Source organism: Brachionichthys hirsutus, chromosome 20, assembly GCF_040956055.1.
Source record: "Brachionichthys hirsutus isolate HB-005 chromosome 20, CSIRO-AGI_Bhir_v1, whole genome shotgun sequence".
In the NCBI taxonomy this organism is placed as follows: Eukaryota; Metazoa; Chordata; class Actinopteri; order Lophiiformes; family Brachionichthyidae; genus Brachionichthys; species Brachionichthys hirsutus.
In genome coordinates, this window is record NC_090916.1 from 7310421 (window position 1) to 7331932 (window position 21512).

The 21512-nt window shown below is 45.0% G+C and overlaps 6 protein-coding genes across 6 annotated transcripts in view; 1 reads left to right on the top strand and 5 right to left on the bottom strand.

The window, feature by feature from the left end:
* Positions 1-764: 764 nt before the first annotated feature.
* On the bottom strand, positions 765-3099 carry c20h1orf198 (chromosome 20 C1orf198 homolog). The gene is made up of 6 exons (XM_068753984.1): positions 2794-3099; positions 2138-2188; positions 1844-1969; positions 1410-1577; positions 955-1275; positions 765-821 (listed from the first exon to the last, which is right to left on the bottom strand). The coding sequence occupies exons 1-6, from the start codon at positions 3097-3099 to the stop codon at positions 765-767; spliced, it is 1029 nt and encodes a 342-aa protein (XP_068610085.1).
* A 953-nt stretch (positions 3100-4052) lies between these two features.
* LOC137909711 (gap junction Cx32.2 protein-like) lies at positions 4053-5469 on the bottom strand. Its single transcript, XM_068754171.1, has 2 exons — positions 5341-5469; positions 4053-4712 (listed from the first exon to the last, which is right to left on the bottom strand). The coding sequence occupies exons 1-2, from the start codon at positions 5467-5469 to the stop codon at positions 4053-4055; spliced, it is 789 nt and encodes a 262-aa protein (XP_068610272.1).
* A 1860-nt stretch (positions 5470-7329) lies between these two features.
* LOC137909038 (gap junction Cx32.2 protein) lies at positions 7330-8187 on the bottom strand. Its single transcript, XM_068753446.1, has one exon. The coding sequence runs from the start codon at positions 8185-8187 to the stop codon at positions 7330-7332; it is 858 nt and encodes a 285-aa protein (XP_068609547.1).
* Positions 8188-9801: 1614 nt separating this feature from the next.
* gja11 (gap junction protein, alpha 11) lies at positions 9802-11293 on the bottom strand. The gene is made up of 3 exons (XM_068753414.1): positions 11165-11293; positions 10764-10949; positions 9802-10407 (listed from the first exon to the last, which is right to left on the bottom strand). Exons 1-3 carry the CDS (start codon positions 11291-11293, stop codon positions 9802-9804), a joined length of 921 nt encoding a protein of 306 aa, XP_068609515.1.
* Positions 11294-12684: 1391 nt separating this feature from the next.
* hsdl1 (hydroxysteroid dehydrogenase like 1) lies at positions 12685-14705 on the bottom strand. The gene is made up of 5 exons (XM_068753932.1): positions 14313-14705; positions 13698-14140; positions 13493-13576; positions 13007-13156; positions 12685-12905 (listed from the first exon to the last, which is right to left on the bottom strand). The coding sequence occupies exons 1-5, from the start codon at positions 14530-14532 to the stop codon at positions 12834-12836; spliced, it is 969 nt and encodes a 322-aa protein (XP_068610033.1). The 5' UTR covers positions 14533-14705; the 3' UTR covers positions 12685-12833.
* A 605-nt stretch (positions 14706-15310) lies between these two features.
* The window catches only part of tbc1d32 (TBC1 domain family, member 32), a 29509-nt gene continuing 23307 nt past the window's right edge, over positions 15311-21512 (top strand). The window contains exons 1-13 of the mRNA XM_068753783.1: positions 15311-15465; positions 15823-15987; positions 16090-16267; positions 16485-16556; positions 16699-16818; positions 17077-17155; positions 17466-17569; positions 17651-17712; positions 17812-17962; positions 18061-18120; positions 18734-18833; positions 19963-20100; positions 20702-20791. Coding sequence (XP_068609884.1) covers positions 15311-15465; positions 15823-15987; positions 16090-16267; positions 16485-16556; positions 16699-16818; positions 17077-17155; positions 17466-17569; positions 17651-17712; positions 17812-17962; positions 18061-18120; positions 18734-18833; positions 19963-20100; positions 20702-20791 — 1474 coding nt within the window. The remainder of the gene's footprint in view (positions 15466-15822; positions 15988-16089; positions 16268-16484; positions 16557-16698; positions 16819-17076; positions 17156-17465; positions 17570-17650; positions 17713-17811; positions 17963-18060; positions 18121-18733; positions 18834-19962; positions 20101-20701; positions 20792-21512) is intronic.

Sequence of the window (21512 nt, forward strand, 5' to 3'; positions counted from 1 at the left end):
AGCGAGGACAAAACGTTTTTAAATCGAGTTTGGGCAACATTTCTCATGAACTCGAGACTGGCTAGTAAAAGGATGTAGCGTTCCGTAACGGGCCTTCAAGCTTTAGAACTTCGGAACGAGTACAGAAAAGCTGCATTTAGAGAATCTCGCTCGCCAGCTAGCCGTGGCAACCAATTACAAATGAATGCAAGAACAAACTATATCAGATGGTCGGACTTCCCAGAAGGTGACATATGCCCAATTCACACACGTCAAGTCCCAAATTCGTAATATTCCGTTGTGAAATAAATCCTTACAGACGTTTTCCCGAGTAGCTAACAACTAGCTAGCATTCGGCTACGTGCTTCTCAAACAGAAACTAATTCCAACGTGACCTTCGCCTCGTTCTTCTGCGATATGATGAAGTGGAAAAGGTGCTAGAATCCTAAAACATTCGTGCCAGAACGCCGACGCACTCAGAGGGGAGCGGACGCCGTCTGTTTAGCGAACCGTTAACGACTTTCTACCCTAGGAGGAGGAGGAGGAGGAGGAGGAGGAGGAGGGGAGGGGAGGGGAGGGGAGGGGAGGGGAGGAAACGGCAGCACGCAGGCGGTGAGGTAATGTCTCGACGTAACGCGCCACGAAGGATAATGACAAGAACTGATGTGGTCGTTGTGAAATCTAGACGTGGATGTCTGCAGCCATGGCAGCGTGGCTCCTTCTTCAGGGCGATGAGGAGGAGGGGTAACCCCCCCCCCCCCCTTCGGCGACTGGCTCGCAGCGGTTTACCAGTTGTCTAGGAAGTCAAATCCAGTCTTCAGGACGCTGTTGCTCGCGTTGTACTAGGCGGGCGGGCGAGAGAGAGAGAGAGAGAGAGAGAGAGAGAGAGAGAGAGATGATCCTGTTAAACACGGGAAGCGACACTCAGCACCCGATTCTTCCGTGAGTTTGACTTGGAGCTGAGCTCAGACTAACCTGGGCCAGAGTGTGAGAATCTACGGCCCTCCTCTCTCTCGCCACACCGGCGGCGTCGCCGGGGGGCTTGGAGGGGAACACCTCATCCGCGCCGTTGCCGACCGACGGCAGGGTGCTCTGAGACCGCTCCCAGCCTCCGGCCGACGAGGACGCACCGACAGGCGGGGCGGGGCTCGGCGAGATGGAGATGGATGCCGGGGTTGCGCTGACGGTGGGGGTGGCAGGGGGCTGGGGGGCAGGGGGCTTGGGCGCTCGCTGCTTGGTGGACTTGGTAGGGACCGGCGGGTGGGGGTCTACTGCGTCGGGCTCTTTGGAGGACTCCTGCAGGAAAAAGCGGTTTGGTCAAAATAAGGCAGGCGGTTCACAGCGGCGCCGGCAAAGTCTCGAAAGGTGAGGGGGCGGGAGTAGAAGAGTCCAGGAGCGAGAGAGAGAGGGGGGGGGGGGGGGGGGACTACCTGTCGGAGGTAGGCGGGGAGGGACTTCTCCGCTTTCTCGAGGACCTTGATCTGGCTGGGGGTGAGGGACTGGAAGTCGGCCTGCTCTCCCTCCAGCCTCGACCTCTCGGCGCTGATCTTCCAGAAAGACGATTCCTCCTCCGGCCTTCTCCCCTCGCCGACGGCAACCTTCGGAAAATCGCACAGCGCCAAGACGAGATTAAAGAGGTCACGGTCGCCCCCTTTAAAAATTCCTGGCATGACGTTTCTATAATAACTGCCGTCTAAATATGCGATCGATAAACAGGGCAAACTCAAAAGTAGCTTCCCCACGTTTCACACCATCGAGCTTTTAGATGACGTCACCACAGCCACCGACCTCACTCAGGTCAATTTAAGCACTTCTAGCCATTACAAACAACAACGCGGAACAGCGGCGGGACGCTCCTCCACACCTTGGTTCCGGGTGCGCTCTTGCTTGGCTGGCTGGAATGAGGAGCTTTCACAGCCTTCGAGTCGGCCGGCGTGGCCGAGATGTCCTGATCCGCCGAGCTGGGGGTCAAGCTGAATTCCAACTGGCTCTGGGGGGGGGGGGGGGGGGGGGGGGGACGACGACTTGTTATAGGCATTCCCTTTCCTTTAGACAATACGGTTCATTACTGCAAAACCATTCGTTTATAAATATATACGTGGGGCCCGCTAGTATTTATTTGCAGTCACACCTGTGTGAGAGCTAATATACTTTTTACCTTGGTTTCCCACGAGAAGGGCGCAGAGTGCTCGTCTTGCCAGGTAATATCCTAAAAGCAGAAGCACAAAGCATAGTGACAAAAAAAACACACGATCAGGACTTGCTGCAGAGTCTGTGGAGGACGTCAACGCCGCAGGATTCCACTGAGGTTTAGACCGGCCTCCACTACATGCACACCCACATGCACACCCACATGCACACCCACATGCACACCAACATGCACGCCCAGCATTCCAAGCTTGCTATCTCGAAGTTTCTCGTGCTTGGAATTCTTTTTTATTTATTTTCTGGCAAAGGTACAGGCCCTATTTAGCCTGTTTTTTTTTTCTTTGTGCCATCTAAAATAAATAGTGGTTAGTTTAACCAGGAAGTGGCCATTTGGGAAAAGTTTTAGTGGTTAATTAGGTTTAAAAAAAAAAAAAAAAAAAATACATCAGACTTGTCACAACAAAAAGTATGTCGTGTATTAATATAAACGTGCGCTACATAAAGATGCGCAGTTCGTTTTAAGTGGAGAAAATGTGGAATTCATTGGGTTTCTGTTTATGCGTCACGTAGCCGATGACGTACTTCAAAGGCTAAAGTGGCGAATTAGCAAACGCACCGACGCAGGCTTTTCTGAACAATTAGACCGTCTCAAAGCGGTTCCGGTACCTCTTCTCCGAAGTGCACTATTTTCTGCCCCGTCTCAATGAGCAGCTTCGGGTAACAGACCACTTCTTCACGGTCAACTCTGTGCATCGCGTATCGGGCTCGGATATGAGGATCCATCATCCCGTTGTCGATGGCGCTGTCTTGTTCTTGCGGTGACATTTTCTCCCAGGTCGAGCCGTGCTTGGCTTTGATGTTCTCCCTCTCCTGCATTATCTTCCTCGCCATGGAGTTGATGGAGGAGAAGTATTCTAACTTCTTCTCTTCCATCCTATGCGCGTCGGGCCCCGCCATTGTTGCGGCGGCCATCTTTGGATACTGCCAGCTGTTTTTATATTTTGAGGGGAAAAGGAAACGGTGTGGGCGGGGATGGGCGGGACCTGTCAAAATCACGTGACGAACAACGGGGTATGACGTGTTCTTACCGCCATCTAGTGGTCGCCAGAAGTAAAACGGAACTTGGGTTGTTGCGGGTCCGGGACCGAGGCGCGTTTTTTGACGCCTCATTGCTTTTCGCGCAGTCATATCATATTGTAGTTGATTGAAAGTTCAAAGGAGTTTGAGTTGTTTGAATACTTTTTTTTTATTTTTAATTAATAAAACACATGCATCTGATCTCATCATCTGTCTTTTTTTAATGTTTACAATCAGTTACAAATATAAGGTCAGAAAACACTCAACTTATTAAAATACAAAATATGAAAAATAAGAATATGATGATTTCTTATTGAAGTATTTACAGTTCTCAAGTGATGCCTGTAAATGTAAGCATACAGCTGAATCTGAAAAACAAAACAAAAACAAAGTAGCACAAACAGTCTCCTAAAAAAACCTTGTTGAACATTTTAAACCAATAAACGCTTATTTGCTTTGCATAATGACTTTCAGCCTACAAACAGAGATAGACTAAGACTCTGCAGTCAGGTCTGTCTGACATTCAGGCCAGTTGTCAGACACAACAACAACAGAGGTTAGAAATTATAAGAACATCTGCGTCACTGTCAGGAGACATAAAACCCAAAGTAACTGACTTGTATGCTGTTAATTAAGTTATCAACTCCCAGTGACTAATCATGAATACGCCTCCAATTATGCCCAATTTTTAAACATCACGTAAATAAATAACCCATAGTGCAGTTTTACACACGCAAGCCATGATCTCTCGCAGATTGTGCCCACGTTAGTCACATCTTTATCTGCTCTCCTGCCCTCCCTTTGTGGCTGGTGACATTTATCACATTGGGGGCTAAATGGCAACTCTTTCAGGCTGTGCTGTGACCGGAATCACGGAGAGCAAGCTTCTCGTTTCCCACCAGACCGTCCCCAGTGAAACGCGGGTGAATGGCGAGAGCCGTAGACGACACCGTTTTAGATTTCCGTCTGGATGAGCGCATGCACACCAAATGGAAAATCTCCAGGACGTTTAGGAAAAGAGAGACGCAGGACACTACGAGCATGAAGATGATGAAGATGGTCTTCTCTGTGGGCCGAGACATGAAGCACTCTACGGTGAAGGGACAAGGGGCTCGGGAGCAGACCACTTTCGGGATCATAATGAACCCATAGAGGTAATACTGCCCCAGAATGAAGGCGAGCTCCAGAACGATTCTGACAAGTATGGAGGTCATGTAGGTCCCCAGCAGGTTGCCTTTAATTTGGACGTGACCTTTTTCATCAGAGTATTTGGGAACTTTGACAATGTCGCTCCTAGAGTGGGTCAGCAAGTACGCCCTCATCTTATTCTCCTTGTGGATGACGTGGAAAACATGACCCAGGTAGATCAGCGTCGGGGTGGAGACGAAGATAATCTGGAGGACCCAGAAGCGAATGTGCGAAATCGGGAAGGCATAGTCATAGCAGACGTTCTTGCAACCAGGCTGTTTGGTGTTGCAGATCATGGCGGACTGCTCATCACCCCACACCTGCAACGTTGAGAGGAGAAGTTCATATCACGTATCATATATATGTGTGGAGCCCCGCGATGCGCTGGCGACGCATCCGGGGTGTACCCCGCCTCTCGCCCATAGCGAGCTGGGAGAGGCTTCAGTAACTCAAGTGACCCGCAAAGCAGAAAAAGGAACAAATGAATATATATGTGGACGGTGCCATGCTATTTATAGAAACTACAGTGGAACCTCAAACAGAATTTGTTCCGTAATATTGTTTGAAAACCGAAACTATATTTCCCATAAGAAATAATGTAAATAAACTAGATGAATCCGTTCCTACGCAGCAGATAAATTTCCATTTACATGCCTATAGTTGTATTAAAGTGTAACTACGTGTATCCAAACAACAGATAACACATAAAAGTGTAAATAGTATGAAAAAGAATAGCATTGATCGTCCAGCATCCATCAATGGAGGCTCATTAAAGAATTGGGTGGAGTTGTGCGCATATTAGAGTTTCGTGTTTAACCTTTATATTTTCAAGAGGGAAAAAAGAGGTGCTTTTTTCCAACCTTATAAACTTTTAATGGTTAATTCTGAGACTCACACCAGTTAAATATACTCCAACAAACAAATACGTATGAGTAGAATGAAGTGGACCTTATCTGCTCCGGCTCCGAGGATCATGATCCTGAAGATAAAAAGCACACTGAGCCAGACTTTTCCGATGACAGAGGAGTGGGACTGGACCTTGTCCAGCAAGGAGGACAGAAAACCCCACTCGCCCATGGTCGCCGATCTGAAAATAAGAATCTAGGCATTAACTTCTTGATCTAGAAACCGAAGACGTTGGTCGGATGATGAGTGAGGAGAAAGTTGGATGAGGAAAACTGAAATAAATGTCGCATTTAGCTGTTAAGACTCCACAATTTTTAAAAGTCCGACACCACAACTCAGAGACACGGTAGAAATAACATGACAGAAATTAAGGGAGTAATTTATGGAAACAAATTTATATATATACATTTATATATATATATATATAAAAACATGTAGAGAAGAGATCAGTACATGCACATAATCTTTTTATGTTTTTAACATACATTTGTACGCGAGATTATATCTTACCACAAATAAAATAAAATAAATGAATTTAAAATGTAAAAAAAATACTTTTGGACCTTACCTTTGATTTAAAGGCCTCTTCAAACGAACAGACCAGCCACTGACTGCGCAGCTGAATGACAAAGAGCAAGGGGCAGCGAATCAGACCTGACGGTGGCACCTTGAACTTTAGATCAGACAAACTCGTACAACACTGTGTGCGTGTGTGTGTGTTCGCTGTCACGTTGCCGTGACATCTGAAAATGATAACCATCTCAGGGTGGACGATTTTGGATCACGCAACTGAAATGATTGCACGGGTTAATGATTGGCTGCAGGAAGAGGGGAATTGTTGCCTTCATGTTTTTACTGCAGCTGATTTCTTTTATTCCTTCTTTTATTATCACTCCGTAGTTTCATCGTGTGCATAAACACGGTTAATGCACTTTGGGTCGGATGAGGTTGCAAAAAGAATATTATTTTTGTGAAAAAAAGCACTAAAATCAAAGACTAAAGGGCGCACATACACACACACACACAATAACATGAACCTGCAAAGACGATGGCAGTCCTGCACGTTGAACCCTACATGAGCGACGACAGTCATGCGCCTTTGTTCCTAAGACTGTCAACTTGTTTTTTGTGTGTCAAGGCTGATTTACATAAAGTCTGAACAAAGTTTCACAGAAATTGTTTTTTGTTAAAGTGAATTTATAGTTTGGGAACGTTTGGTGCAGCCCCTGTGGTTTTTATGGATGTGTTTTATCCCCTTTATAAGGTACACTTTATATTGGGCCGACCTTTGTATTGATTATCTATGAATATCCCTATTCAGATACATAGTCATTAAAATATTTATTTATTTTCATTAGAAACAGTATGGTAATTTCGAAGCAAAAATAGCCTCTTAAATATGAGTATTCTCTGCTTTTGTCATTATTAATATGAATATTGTTGTTTATTGGACACTTGGATATGAAAAATCTAAATGTTTGTTTTATAGAGCAAATATGTAATCAATTAAAAATGTCTGGTTTATTGATCTTTATTTTCAGCTCATAAATAATGCCATCTGAAATAATGAACATAGTCATGAAATATTTTTTTCTATCCAACTTGAATCATTTATTAAAAACCACCATAAAAAACAGACCATTCTCTAAAATCATCATCATCATCATCATCATCATCATCATCATCATCATCATCATCCATTAAGTAATTGATTTCAAGTCCTGGAAATGAAAAGGAAAATAACTTAAAATAAGGACACATTCGATAAGTGATCATGGAGACAAAATCCTGCTCAGGCGCAAATTAACAAGTGAGTAGCAAAGACCTTAAATACATTCTCAATATTACACACTTCACAGGATCAGACTTCCAGTTAAAGAATACAAAATAAATTTCAAATTTCAAAAATGTCGTCGTAAAAACTTGAATGAAGTCGACAAGGCCGTCAGAAATGTTCCGTCTGATTTGTTCGCCGCGGCGAAAGAACTTTTCACTTCAGTTTAGGCGATGAATCTGAAGGCGAGCGGCCTTTTAATGGCCGCCAAGTAGTCGCTTCTCCTCTTTGGCCCCGTCCAGACTTCCACCGATACTCTTGTTGCTCTCAATCTCCATGTTCATCTTGTTCTGCCTGAGGGCCTCTTCTGTGGTCCACCTCGGCGCCAACAGGCTGGCGGGGTTTTCCGCCGAGTTGATCTTTTGAGACTTGGGCCTGGATCCGCATCTGACCCTGGTGCAGATCAGATAGAAGACCTCAATGAAGTTCAGGACCAGGGAGACGCAGGCCACCACCAGCATGAAGATGATGAAGATGGTCTTCTCCGTGGGTCGGGACATGTAGCACTCCACGGTGAAGGGACAGGGCTCCTTGGAGCAAGGGAACATGGGGACCATGATGAAGCCGTACAGGTAGTACTGTCCAATGATGAAGGCAGCCTCGATGAAGATCTTGATCACCAGCTGGGTCAGGTAGCTCCCCAGCAGGTTCCCCTTGATCGTCACCTTCCCCTTCTCATTGGTGTATTTAGGCACCTTGAGAAGCCGGGACCCACCAGGGCTCAGCATCCGCTCCCTCATCTTGTTCTCCCTGTGGATGATGTGCATCGCGTGGCCCAGGTAGATCAGCGTCGGCGTGGAGACGAAGATGATCTGGAGGACCCAGAACCGAACGTGGGAAATGGGGAAGACCCAATCGTAGCAGACGTTCTCGCAACCAGGTTGCTGGGTGTTACAGATGAAACCGGACTGCTCGTCGCCCCAGACGCTCTCAGCACCCGCGCCCAAAACCATGATTCTGAAGAGGAAGAGGACGCTCATCCAGATCTTCCCAATGACGGTGGAATGGGACTGGACCTTGTCCAGCAAGGACGACAGGAATCCCCAGTCTCCCATCTTTATTTGTGGTGATCAGTTAGTGAGCTGGGATTAAAAAAAGAAAGGACATAATTGTTTTGAGTACATTCATGCAACTATCTTTTTTAGTAACCTGAGCATTAACACAAACCCAACTTGGTCAACTCAATCAATTTGCTGTCAATGAAGGAAAGCATCTGATTAGTTTGAATAATTCAGATAAGACTCTTTTTCTTTTTCTTTATGAACTTGGCTGCTTCAGACACGAGAGGATCTCGCCGCACCATCTCGTCAATATTTTCTTAAACAAATCATTGATCGGAATTTGAGGAAAACACATCCACTGCATTATATAAACATTACGATTTTTTAAAAAATCAATAAAAATGTCTTCCGAGCAAAGCGAAATCATGAGAAATGAAAAACAGTCTGATGCCGTCATGAGTTACATGTATGAGAATAAAATAATCCTATTAGCACTGAGATGTGACAGAAAAACAACAACATGGATTTAACTATAAAACACTCTGTACAGGGCTCATTAAAATATTCACCCTCACTAAAAAATAAATGCATCTTTTAAATGAGACTGGAGAAGAAAAGCGTAACAGGTGCATCTTACCTGCTGACCTGGTTAGAGAGGACTGTCTGTAGTTGGGACAGATCGCTAACTTAGACATTGGACCTTGGAGTTTAGTGCTGGGTGAGATCAACAGGACCGGTCATCAAGTTGTACCCGTCAGCAAATGAGAAGAATAAAGTTGAAGAATGAGGAGACCAGGAGGACAGCTGTGTAATAATTGACAGATGTTCAGCATAGTCTATCTCTCAAATGACCCTGCATGGCTTCAAAGGAGATTTATCATTGACCGGTAATTATAAAGTGTATAATTTACACAAGTGAAGATGAGTAGAACTGCTATTCATGTTCAAATACATTTGTTTGATTGAGATTACCAAATAGCTGCGCTGGTAGAAGTATTAGACTTTTTAAATATATCATTTTCTAACAGTCTCTGGACCAAAATTAGTAGCTATCAAATGCTTAGTAATTGCACTTCTGGTTAGAAGATGCTAAACTGCATTTCGTCACCTTGTACTTGTACATGTGTAATGACAATAAAGATTTACCTAACTTAACCCAATTGTAGCTATTAGGATATGGAGATAATTCTCTGGGTATTCAATTTTTTTATTGTATTTACTTAGTCTACATTTGTTTATTTCTTATTTATGAGCACAATAAAAAGGCACAACATTTGCTTTTTTAATGCCTATATTATTTTCAGCTCTTTTTAAAAGCTGCAGAGAATTTATGAATTAGGCTTTTTTCCCAGTACGAAAACACATATTTAAATAAAATGTGAATTCTAATAAAATAAGCCATAGAGCAGAAGTATCATCCAAGTACAAGACATTTATTGAATCAGCATCTTTAAAAGTCATTTCAAGAAAGCACTGTAGCAAAACTAAAGAGAAAAAAATATCCAAATTGATGGCATCTGCATTCTGGTTGTTTCGAGGAACATGCCAAATGTGAGTTTGTCGTGTTTACAGAAGCTGGTTTGTTCCCATCTTTATTTACCTACTCCCCAAGCCAAAGCACACAAACACACGAACACAGAAGATCCAGATATGATGTACCGCCATGCATCAGATGTGGACCTCCGCTGCGTTCCTGTTCTCAGGCGAAACACCCTGAGCCTCGCCGACTCCACCCGTGACCCCGTTCACCCCTAACTTTCGTCCCTGGAGCTCCAGCTCCAGCTCCAGGTTGACGCTATTTTGGAACATCTCGTTGCGGTTTTTAAAGGCATTCCTGCTGGACGGCGGCGGCGTCACCGGGGTAACGGTGTAGTCCTGCCTCCTCTTCAAGCACTCCTTCACACCCTTCACGCACAGGTAGAACAGCTCCACCAGGCTGAGGGCGAGGGAGACCAGCGCAGACACCAGCATGAACCAGATGATGACCGACTTCTCCGTGGGCCGGGACAGGAAGCAGTCCACCTTGTGGGGGCACGGAGTGTGGGCGCAGACGTAGCCCGTCTCCAGGGTGAAGCCGTAGAGAAAATACTGACCCACGATGAACAAGACCTCCAACAAGATCTTGGCCACGAGATGGACGACATAAGTGCGAAGGAGACGACCCCGGATGCTGATCTTGCCGGTGCTTTTGGTGTACTTTGGAACTTTGTAGACCCTCAGGAACAGACTGGCCGGGTCGTTCAACTCGGCCTGCTTCTTCATCCTCTCCTTCTCCTTGGATCGGAAGAAGAAAGCAGGAAGAGGAAGATGAGGGAGTTGACGGAAGCGGATCGATTTAGACATAAGTGTACAGTAAAATCTCATTTTGAGTACAGAGTACTACAGAGTACTGTAGCAGAGATGGTGAGGAGTCTCTCTGGGCGTAGCACAATGAGTACTTCACCTTCAAGATAAGATAAGATATTATTGATCCTGAGGGTGGGGGGGGGGGGGGGGGGGCACTCAGGCCTTGCAGCAGCACGAGGAAATAATCAATAATATGATTCATAAGCAATAAGCTGTGTACAGATACTTGTAAGCAGCTACAGGTGCGGCGTGCCTGTCAGCCACACCCACTCTCAGCGACGCACCTTCTTCTCGATGTGGATTACATGGAGGACGTGCCCCAGGTAGAGCAGCTTCGGCGTCGCTACGGCAATAATCTGGAGGAACCAGAAGCGAACGTGAGAGATTGGGAAGGCGTGGTCGTAGCAGACATTCTCACAGCCGGGTTGCTGGGTGTTGCAGACAAAGTCGGATTTCTCATCCCCCCACACCTTGAGAGAGAGAGAGAGAGGAGGGTGGAGGTGATGATGCTCGAATGTCAAAGAGAGAGTCTCAGGTGTATTAAGGATGCGGTTCACACCCCTGGTTGGAGCTTTTAGACATCCCCCTGTTGACAGCGATGCGTAATGCATCCCCCCTCCCATCCCTCTGACTACTTGGCTCCCCATGAAGCGGCGTTTTATATGGTGAACGTGCAGGACCTGACCTTCTCGGCTCCGTTACGCAGGACCAGGATGCGGAAGACGAACAGCACGGTGAGCCACACTTTTCCAATCACCGTGGAGTGGCTCTGCACCTTATCCAGCAGCCGGCCGAGGACATCCCATTCGCCCATTTCAGAATCCAGTTGTCGGGCTTCCCGTGGGGAGGAAATCAAGATGAAAAATATCCCAATACAAAATCGTCTGAAGCAAGTACTTCTTATTTGAGAGCTACCATTGGCACAGGAGAATATTACTTGTAGTTACACAGAGTTGTTGTTGTTGTTGTAAAGTCAGAACAGAAGGTCTCTCTAACAAGGCCAAACTGTTTTTTGTTGTCTTGTATGCTTGCAGATAGAAGCCAGGGCTGCTGATTCTAAGTCTTCAAAACATGGCTATCTGCTGGAAGCTGTGTCCTTGGCTAAAAACCAACCACGGCTCAGAGCGCCACAACACCTGTACAAATACCCATTTCACCTGCCCGAGAACACAAGCCTGTTAAAATCACGGAAGGGGGGTGGGGGCTAAAAACATTTAAATAACTTGAAATCATTTTTATGATCCTTGTATAGGGATTTTGCCTCATTTACAGTACCAAACTGTACGCTCTAATACATTCGCTCAACGGTCAAACGTCTCACCATCCACAAATTTCAGTCAAATATTTAAATCACTTATTTTTGCTGGAGGATGTTATTTCTTATTGCATGAATTCACTGCATGGTGTAGTGGTTAGCGCTGTTCACCACACAGCAAGAAGGCGTCGGGTTCAAATCCAATGTGTGAGGAGTTTATACGCTCTTTCCGTGTCTCACTGCTGCATCTGTCACATGGTAATGAATGTACTCAAATCTTAATGCACAAATGACACGTATATTGATAAAAATAAATAAAAAATCATCCATCGATCTTCTACCAAATTGAATCAACTGTGCAGAATGGATCATTATTTAACCTCGTACGTATTACGAAAGAAATCCACATGATCTACAATCTTTTTTACTGCACACACATTAAAAATATTAGTTCCCTTTTGCAACAAGGAAACATTTGCACATGATGATCTTTGATGTCAACTCACCCGGTGGAATAAACTCACGGGGAAAAATCGGCGGCTGAAGAGAGCGACGTCTTGTCTCGGATGATGAGGAGAGCCAGTGAAGAAGAAGCGTCCTTTCATTCTTCTTTGACGATCTTATCTGGAAGGACACCCATCCGCTTCCTCCCACAGCAACTAACCTCCAGCCCTCGACACCGAATGTGGGAGGATTTGCAGAAGTCGTGTTTTGTCAGGGTTTCTGTGGTAAAGCCGCGGCCATCAGACGGCGGATGGCGAACCGGGCGAGGGAAAAGGTGACGGTTGTGTTCACTTCCTGGTGTCAAAGTGCCTTTGGTGTAATTTTGTTTGGATTGCACTAGATCATGATAATCAGGTTTTATATATAGCTGAGGATGTCACAGATTTGTCCAGACCACAGGAGTAATGTCTGCTAATATACGTTTATTTAATCAATACTTCAGGCAGATGCCGCTGCAGCTTCATTTGGAGTTAATACCAAATCAACATGAGAAATTCTCCCAACTATCAACCTCAACTTTAAAGTAACAGCAGAAGAAATGCTACGCGAGTCAAGTAACAAGCATGTCCAGTAAGCTGCTAGCCGCGTAAAGCTCTCAGCTGGAACCGATCAGCATGTGTGATCCAAGAACCCAAATCCACTCTGGAATACACCTCATCAGTCCACACTGTGGAGAAAAGCGGCAGAAGAGACAGCAGAGAGAAGCCGATCATCATACGGGATACAGATCAGCAAAACACGACGGTGTCAAGCTTCCAGTGAGCTGACCTGCAGCGTGTGAGGCCAGTAGCCGGTGGTCCTGTTGCTAACGCCCAGCGTGGAGATAGCATGGCGAGCGTAGACCTCCGGCTTTGGGGAAAACAAGCCCTCTCCTGATGATGATGATGATGATGATGATTGTGGCCTGTTTACGGCTATCTGTTTACACACAAGTATCGAATATTGACACAGTTATTTATATCAGGCAATAAAATACTCCAAGACAGAATGATAACTCGTCTGACAATTCTAGCTGAGAGCTCCCTGAGCATTTAAGGGTTAAAGCAAAATATATATATATCTTTTACATACAAAGCTCTTTTTTTAAGAAGCACGGAACCGATTTTCATGTGTCCCATCGTAATTGTGGGCTTCGATGAACAAGATTGGGAATCTAAGCAAGGACTTAAACACAACTTCTGCATTTGTTTAGCACTATGAACGCATCGAGGTTCCGTCTGTCCTTCTTGTTGATATTTAAAGGAGGCAATGCACCTGAAAAGGAGTCAGACTTTGGACAAAGATCCCTCTGCCGCTGTATTCGAGGTGAAGAGCTCTTGAGAAATGATCCAGATAGCCCTGGACCGTCACAGGGGAGGAAAAGGGAAAGGCGATCATGTCCAGTGCAGATTCCTGGTCCGAGTGCGTGCTAAGCGTGTGCGTGCATGATAAGGAAAATACATTCAGTGTTATATCTCACAGTGGAGGCGGTGAGCGCCACTCTTCTAGGAAAGGGCCTGCAGCAAGCACCCGATGATATATTGACCACGGCTCCTCTGCCGCGCTGCACCATCCCTGGCAGCACCAGCCGCGTCATCAAAGTCGCGACTGCCACGTTCTTATTGACCAAATCAAACAGGCCCTGCTCGTGCATTTCAATCAGGCTCTGAGGGGAGGTCGGAGACTCCACACAGTTCACCAAGAACCCGATGTCTTTACCCCTAATGGCTTCTTTGACGGGCTTGCTGGCTGCATAGCCCAAAGACAAGTCAGCCAGGATGACGACCGTTTCAATTCCATAACTCAGGCAGAGGGATGCGGCCGTGTCTCTAACAGAGCTTTGGTCCTGCGTGACAAAGATAATGCTGACGCCGTGCCTGGCCAGCTCCTCCGCATAGGCTTTGGCCACAGGCTCTGATGCCCCTGACAAAAGAGAGGACAATCAATCACACACAAAGGAAAATAAACAACTGAGAGCTACTGCATGGTGGGATGGCAAAATAGCACAAACCTAACTGAGAAAAAGATATAAAAAAATAGACTAAGCATGATGCAGGCTCCTTGTGTTTGCCGTGATCATCTGTCGCAGTCTTACCGTTAATGACAGCCCAGTCACCGAATCTTTGGGTCAGCCTCTTGATTGGGATTATTCTTGCCAGGAAATGCACCCTGACCAATGTAGAGCAGTCTCTGAGCAGGATAACTGCCTTGCCGGCCGCATAAAGAGCCCCGACCAAGGCAAGGGGTTCAAAATAAAAACCGCATGACCTCGAGATTTGTCTGTAGAGTAACTGGAAGCTGTCTACAGCCGCCATACCCGACACTGGTACTGATGCTGATGCGATGCGAGCTTGCCTAAGACTAATTTAACGTTGCGGTTTTTAAAGATTAGGATATCAAGAAGGTCAAACATGTGAACCAAATATTTTAAATTATGAAATGAAGATAAAGCTAAAGATTTGACATCACAGCAACCGATTATAATGCTTTCCGTGCTGCACCCGGAAAAGGGGAACATAACATTGAGTCACGTGACATCTTGCGTCACTGGAAGTGCGTTCAAAACTATCGGAAATTAATTATCATTTGTAAAATCATGTGAAAAACACCATATTGATAAATTCAAACAGGTCATAATTTAATATACAGGTATATTTATAAGATAGAAACATTCTCGGACTTTATTTATCCATTTAATTTTACATTTCGTTCGTATTTGCAAGACATGAAACCCATTTTTACGACGCGCTGGACGACCTAAAGTGTCTTTTGACATCCCATAATACACCGCGGGTCACAATATTATGTAGACGTTTCCATAGAGACGTAGCAGCAGCTGGCACGCGCTCCCGAAATGCATTAATAAGTCCAAAAACAAAAGGTAACTTCGGACAAAAGATGTCGTTCTGAATTCGAGGTTAGTTCATACAGCGGGATGGCTTTTTTTTTTTTTTTTTACTTCCGCCCAGCAGCACCCCCAGTTAAAAGTAGCCCAACTGCGTTTAGCTAGCAGTGTTATAATGGTAAAATGTCAAATCTCACACAAACCTCTGTCCATCAGTCCTGAACCGTCTCAAGGCGCGGCTGCAGAGAATGTCTCGCTTGTCAGCTGAGGGTGAGGCGGAGCTGCAGGCTTCGCTGAAGCAGCTTCTGAGAAGCGTCGATGACAGAATCTCCGAAGCGCCATCAGCAGAATGTGCTGAGGAGATCCTGCTTCACCTGGAGGAGACCGACAAGAACTTTCACAAGTAAATCCTGCTTGCAAGTACTGGCAACCTGATCCTGTGTCTCTGGAGCAAATTGTGAATGTCAATTAGATATATTTCTATTAAAATGTGCCTGAGAAGTAAATACAACTTATTACAAGAAATGCATCACTAATGACTTTACTTCTGATTGCATAATCTGTGTAATAATAGTTTTACTATTGCTAATGCTAACTTTTTTCTTGTAGTTGGTTGTGCATTTAATAAAACTTTATATCCACCACAACGTCAAACTATTTACTGTGTGCAACTAGGCTGCATATTATGTTTTTATGCACATTTAGTAAAGAAAAAGTAAAAAAAAAAACAGGTTTCATTCTGCCATTGCTCTCTTTGCAGCTATGAGTTTGTCAAGTACCTTCGCCACTATGTGGAGAATTCGTTGGGGATCGTGGTGGAAGAAGAGACCAGGAAATCGACCGTAGAAGACGGACAACATGCGATAGGCTCAGGCCAAGACACCTTGATCCACGCAGTCACCCGGAGAGCCAGAGACTCAACCGAGTGAGATTCAGTTCCAACTATTATGATGGTTTTGTGATAAGATGCCAGCTTATGAACACACTGCCTGTGCCTGGTGGTGATATGCATGTCTCTCTGCGGTAGATACCAGCGGATGATGCAGACGCTGAAAAACACAGTGATCATGGTGGTGGAGTCTCTGATCAACAAATTTGAGGAGGACCAGATGGGGAAGGAGGAGAGCCTCAGAGAGAGGCAGCACGTTCCGTCCAACAGCCAGTACAACGACAACTGCTCCGACAGCGACTCCTCCTTCAACCAGGTCGCTACGTCACTGTGAACGTGCCTTTCTTGTTTGTGATTCGTAAACAGTGCTGGGATAGTATCTTCCAATCTTTGTGTGTCGCAGGTCACAAATAACATTCCTTTCTGTCATTAACACGACGTAGATCTACGTAGTGAGACTTGAAACGTCTTTTACTGTCGCTGTTTACGGTGGATCATAATATTGCTTGTTTTGCCGTCGCCCTCCTTTCCAGAGTTACGCGTTCATCAGACAAGAGCAGCTGCAAGCTTTGGCTGAGCAACTCGACCCGAGCAGACCAAAAGAGGTAGCGAACGGATGTTACGATGGTGTGCAGCAAGTCATGTGTAGCACGGTGCCATAGATCAGTGGGGGGGGGGGGGCAACAACTTCCTGTTGGAAGGGACAGAGGCGTTTTTCTGTTCTTGTGATGGTGCCACTGTGAACAGGTGCGCTGGGAGGCCCTTCAGACCCTCTGCTGCGCCCCCCCCTTCGATGTGCTGAGCTGTGAGAGCTGGAGCAGCTTACGCCGGAGCCTCTGCACAGCGCTGGCCGACCCCGACCTCAGCGTGAGCCCCGAGACAGTCATTTTTAATTTTTTAAATGCAGCCTCAGAGGCAGCGCGGGTAGCGTCTCCCTTTAAAGCCCCGATAAATGCAGAGGGTTGCGGCAGGAATGGCTTCCGGCGTAAAACTTTGTCAGAATGAATTAATCGACTGGAAGGTTGAGCCTGTTTCATTGTAGTATTTTCCTCACAATTTAGTCGATTGCATTGATCCATTATACATGATGGTGTGTTTGCATGCTGATAACTTCCTCCTCAACAGGATAATGTGCTCCAGTTCTTCGCTAAAAGCTTCTCATCGTCTCCACTGAATGTGACGAGAGAGATTTACACCAGCTTGGGTAAATTATTCTGCATGTGCCGCAGATTTGAACAAAGACAAAACATTATTTTTTTTTTTATCATCAATAAACAATATAAAGAATTGACTCCTGTTCATTACAGCCTTATTGAATATAAAGCATGTTCTCCACTTATGGCTAGAATAAATGGAGCTTGATGACACTGCAGTTTAGGCTTTGTGAAATCTACCGTCCTTATTGGATTTAATTTATGCTATATTGGCGTACATGGTGAGTCTGGGCTGCATGATGTACATGCCTGCCAAATATATCTAGCAGTGGTACATAATATGTGTGTTTTGATGTGCAGCTAAAAGCGTGGAGTCCAGTGTTTTGTTTCTCAAGCTGAGCTTTCCAGCTGACTCGGCTGCCGTTGACGTGAACAGGCCTGAGATGAGCCGGCTTCTTAAACAGGTACGGCATCGTTCACCGCGCGGTGTTCAAAGTTTGCATCTGTTCATTATAGTTTTCTATCTCCCCGTCTTTCCTGCTCAGATTCGACTGATGAATGACTTTCAAAAGGACGTGACCACCTATTGGATTCGCCATCCTGAGAAGTGAGTTTTTGCCCCCAAATGGTGTGGTCAAATGCTTTTATTTTATTCCATCTAGAATGATTGTTTATCTTTTGCGGCCTTTGCTCTGCCCTTCTTTAGGTACATGGAGGAAGTGATAGAGAGCACTTTCTCTTTACTGTCCTTCTGTCACGAAAGGAGCTCAGCTGCACCAGGGGCAGAGAAAGCCCTTGAACCCATTCACCTACTGGCCCTGCTGGATATCAAAGCTAGCTGGTTCAAAAAGTGGATGGTGTGTATTGCAAATGTAATTTATGTCAAGTTGCCCGTCCATCTTTATCTATTACTCTCATTTAGTATTTTACTGTCTTTCCCATCTCCCCCTCTCAGCACGGATACTACAGCAGGACGGTGGTTCTCAGACTCCTGAAGGAGAAGTATAGACCTCTGGTGAGTAATCAATATGTTTTCAGAGATGGAGAAGCAACCAAAAAGACAGGCTGAAAATGTTTTTTCCAGGAGGCAAATAAAACCTGAAAGAAGCTGAATTGACCCGTTTATTTCCTGCCTGGACATCCTGTATGTAGCGAGAGAAAAAAAATGGGGTGAGAAAGGTGGGAGTCTCTAAAATATTTACCTTCAGGAATATTCTTGGGTGATGTGACGGGCTCTGATTTCAACAAGCTCCAATCCATATAAAAGTATTTTCAGACAGCACAAGTTTAGCGACTTACACTTAAGTATTGATTTTAATCCCTCTCAAATCCAATTTGAAAGGGAATTATCTCGAAATGAACCCTGAAACTCGCTCCAGTAAAAGTCAATAACTGTTGCCGAACACTCTGAGGCGGAACCACACCTGCATCGCAATGCGTAGAAATGCCTTGAGGTCAGGTTTTCAAAGGATTGAAATGTGAATGAACTGTTTTAGTGTTGAACTCTTTAATGAAACTCAAAAGGAGGTGTATTTGGCATTCTTGAGTGAAGCTGTTGTTTTCCGGCCCGTTCACAACCAATCGGGTTTCTGCAGCTAATACATTAACACAGTTTTAATCTTCTACAGATTGTAGCCGCCCTTCAGCAGTGTATGCATTACAGCGAATCCTGTAAAAGTTTCCCAAGCCACGCAACTGATCCTGGATCAGATGAGCCGCAGAACTCTGGTATGTTAAAGTCACTCTGGGTTCTTAGTCTATGTGCAAAACATCAGCAGATTTGCAAGTAATGTTGATTTAATGTGTTCTGTGAAGCAAACAAAAAAGTAATACAGTCAGGCTGAACTTTTGTTAAATCCTAATGAGAAAGTAATGCTTCAGTTGAAGCCTCTGGGCGTTAAATATATATTTACACCTAGAGTGTGCAGTCATCATTTATTCAGTTTCATTAATGCACTCTTGCTGTCCAAAGAGGGGAATGCAGAGAAAATGTGTAGAAATAAGGTATAGAATTTAAAAATGTAAAGCAAACAGCTGGAGAAGGAAGATAAATGATTGAGAAAGGAACGCTCGCTGAAAAACGTGACTGGATTGTCGAGTCAAAGTGAGAACAGAAAAGCAGAAAGGCGCTTGTCACGTCTCTGATTGGTTGAGGAGACGAAGGGACGTCGTTGCTTCTGCCTCCAGATCACTAGTCAGATTTAAGTTTGTCTCGCTGCTGAACTCAAGGTCAAGAAGCGGCCTCCAACGCTGGAAGAAGAGCAGTGGAACACAGGCCCCAAGAACCAAAGCGGAACAGAACCGTGACACACCGGGTCGGCTTGCTCATGTGACGGATGTGATAGAACCTACGCCTACAACAAATTACAACAATTCCTTTTGCGTTATTACATTTGCTGCAATACCTACAGAAATGACAAGTGTTCTTGAGGCTTCTGGTAAAACATGGAGTTCCACATTTGACTAAAGGTTCACTGCATGCGAGCGACTAGAGCCGACAGTCAGGGAATGTCGGCGTGTTATCTCCTGTAAGCCAGCTGGCCCGTCCAGACTGAACATATCGACCTTGTCTTGGATGAGCGGAGCTACGCAGACTCCCCCGTTACCGATGCGCTCCTCATAACGGAGGAGGCTTTCTTCACTCCCAAGGTTGCCAGGCTTTTTCGATTGTGTGCCTTGAGAAGGTCCACCCATCACAGCATCAAAAGGGCGGGTGTCAAAGTTTTATGAGGAGTGACCAGCAAATTAGAAAATCAAAGTCAATTTGTTTCCTTTTCATCTCACAATAAACACATTTTGGACTTCATGGAAATTTGAAATGTTATTACAGAAAGAATATTTTCTGTTGATGTTTCAGGTTCAGCCCAGAGGAGTGTTTACACTGGAAGAGAGCTTGAATATGCCCATTTTGTCCACTCGCTGTGCATCCTGGGGAAAGTCCTCATCTACACCAACGGGAGGAAACTCTTTCCCATTAAAGGGAGGAAGCGCAAAGGTACAATACGAACATTTCCAGAAGCCCAGAGGCTATAATATTTAATTTCTTAGCATATTCTGATGACAGTAGTAGATGGAATATTTCTGCTCTTTGGGAAATGTCCTTCTGTGCTTTCTGATGGGATACGGCCCCTTAATCAGAGACTAGCTATTCCTCTTATCAGGATTTTACAAGAGCAGTAATCTTTACATCGGAAAATCTCTCACAGGAATGTATATGATCAGATACCAACGGTACCACTCCCCCCCATCTGCAGATAATGTTACGTAACGACGTGAATGATACATCGGCCATAAAGACAGACTCACTGTCTGCTGTCACAACTCCAAATACTCTTTTATTTTAGTCATCAATCACTTTCTTCCAAGTAAGTCGGGAGGCAATCAAGTTGTCGCACCGACGATAAGGTTTTGAGTGGAGGCTTGCGCCGCCTTGAAGTGAACGCCCGGAAACAACTGGCCACTGTAGCCTTTGTTGTTCCTGTTTGAACCGGTTTACAACATTTTTTACCACTTTTAAATTCTATGACTTGAGTTGAGCTTTGCCGTTTTACTGCTGCTGCGTAGCGACTTACTCATTTCTTAACTCTGTGTTTCAGATCCGGTCGGCCTGACCGACCTGGTTGTCATGCTGATTAACATTGTGTACCAACACCCCAAACCTCTGCACAGTCACACCACACAGACAGGTGGGGGCCTCACACACACACACACACACACTCCCACACTGATATGAACTACGCCCAGAATCAGGGGCTGAAGGAGCGCAGTGACCCACCGTACAAGGCACAATAGCATTGCTCAGATCATATATTTTATCTCTTAACCTTGGACTGAGTCATGCAGTGCCACGGCCGCCTCCTGGATGACCTTGCTTTACGGCACCATTCATTCCCCTGAATTACACTGCAGAAACCTTCCTGCCCGTGATCAATAGTCTCCTCTGGCTAGACAGTGACAGAGAATCATGTTGTTTGGCTCCTGCGAGAAATCAAGTAAAGGAAGTCGCAGATTTATATGAACATTTTACCTGCTTATTCGTGACAAGCACACTCATGGTGTCATGATGCCGCAGACCGCAATGGCAGAGGTGGATAAGGGGTCATTTTATCATCATTATTTATGAAAAATCTATTTATAAAATTGTAGAAATACTAAGGATTAGAATGTATGCACTGCTTTTAAAATGCTATACAAATCTAAAGTGTTTTATTGGTTTAGGAGAGAGGAGAGAAGTAAGACATTAAGCTATTGAATGGGATTCTTTAAAGAGAAAGAAAAAACTGCAAATTATTTATTAAGAAAGAGCAACAGTTATTACATTTCTTCAAAGGAAGGTCACATCTGCAACACAAGCCAGGAACAAGATAAATCAAAATCAACATTCAATCATCACATAGTAACCATAGT

Coding starts and splice junctions, on each gene's coding strand:
- c20h1orf198 (XM_068753984.1), bottom strand. CDS start 3,099: ATGGCCGCCGCAACAATGGCGGGGCCCGACGCGCATAGGATGGAAGAG. Junction 1,578..1,843: donor AGAGCGCACCCGGAACCAAG/GTGTGGAGGAGC, acceptor GATTTTCCGAAG/GTTGCCGTCGGCGAGGGGAG. Junction 1,276..1,409: donor TCCCCGCCTACCTCCGACAG/GTAGTCCCCCCC, acceptor TTTTTCCTGCAG/GAGTCCTCCAAAGAGCCCGA.
- hsdl1 (XM_068753932.1), bottom strand. CDS start 14,532: ATGGCGGCTGTAGACAGCTTCCAGTTACTCTACAGACAAATCTCGAGG. Junction 14,141..14,312: donor TGACTGGGCTGTCATTAACG/GTAAGACTGCGA, acceptor CTCTTTTGTCAG/GGGCATCAGAGCCTGTGGCC. Junction 12,906..13,006: donor ACTGGCCTCACACGCTGCAG/GTCAGCTCACTG, acceptor TTTTCTCCACAG/TGTGGACTGATGAGGTGTAT.
- LOC137909038 (XM_068753446.1), bottom strand. CDS start 8,187: ATGGGAGACTGGGGATTCCTGTCGTCCTTGCTGGACAAGGTCCAGTCC.
- LOC137909711 (XM_068754171.1), bottom strand. CDS start 5,469: ATGGGCGAGTGGGGTTTTCTGTCCTCCTTGCTGGACAAGGTCCAGTCC. Junction 4,713..5,340: donor TCGGAGCCGGAGCAGATAAG/GTCCACTTCATT, acceptor TCAACGTTGCAG/GTGTGGGGTGATGAGCAGTC.
- gja11 (XM_068753414.1), bottom strand. CDS start 11,293: ATGGGCGAATGGGATGTCCTCGGCCGGCTGCTGGATAAGGTGCAGAGC. Junction 10,950..11,164: donor TGCGTAACGGAGCCGAGAAG/GTCAGGTCCTGC, acceptor CTCTCTCTCAAG/GTGTGGGGGGATGAGAAATC. Junction 10,408..10,763: donor TAATCCACATCGAGAAGAAG/GTGCGTCGCTGA, acceptor TTCCGATCCAAG/GAGAAGGAGAGGATGAAGAA.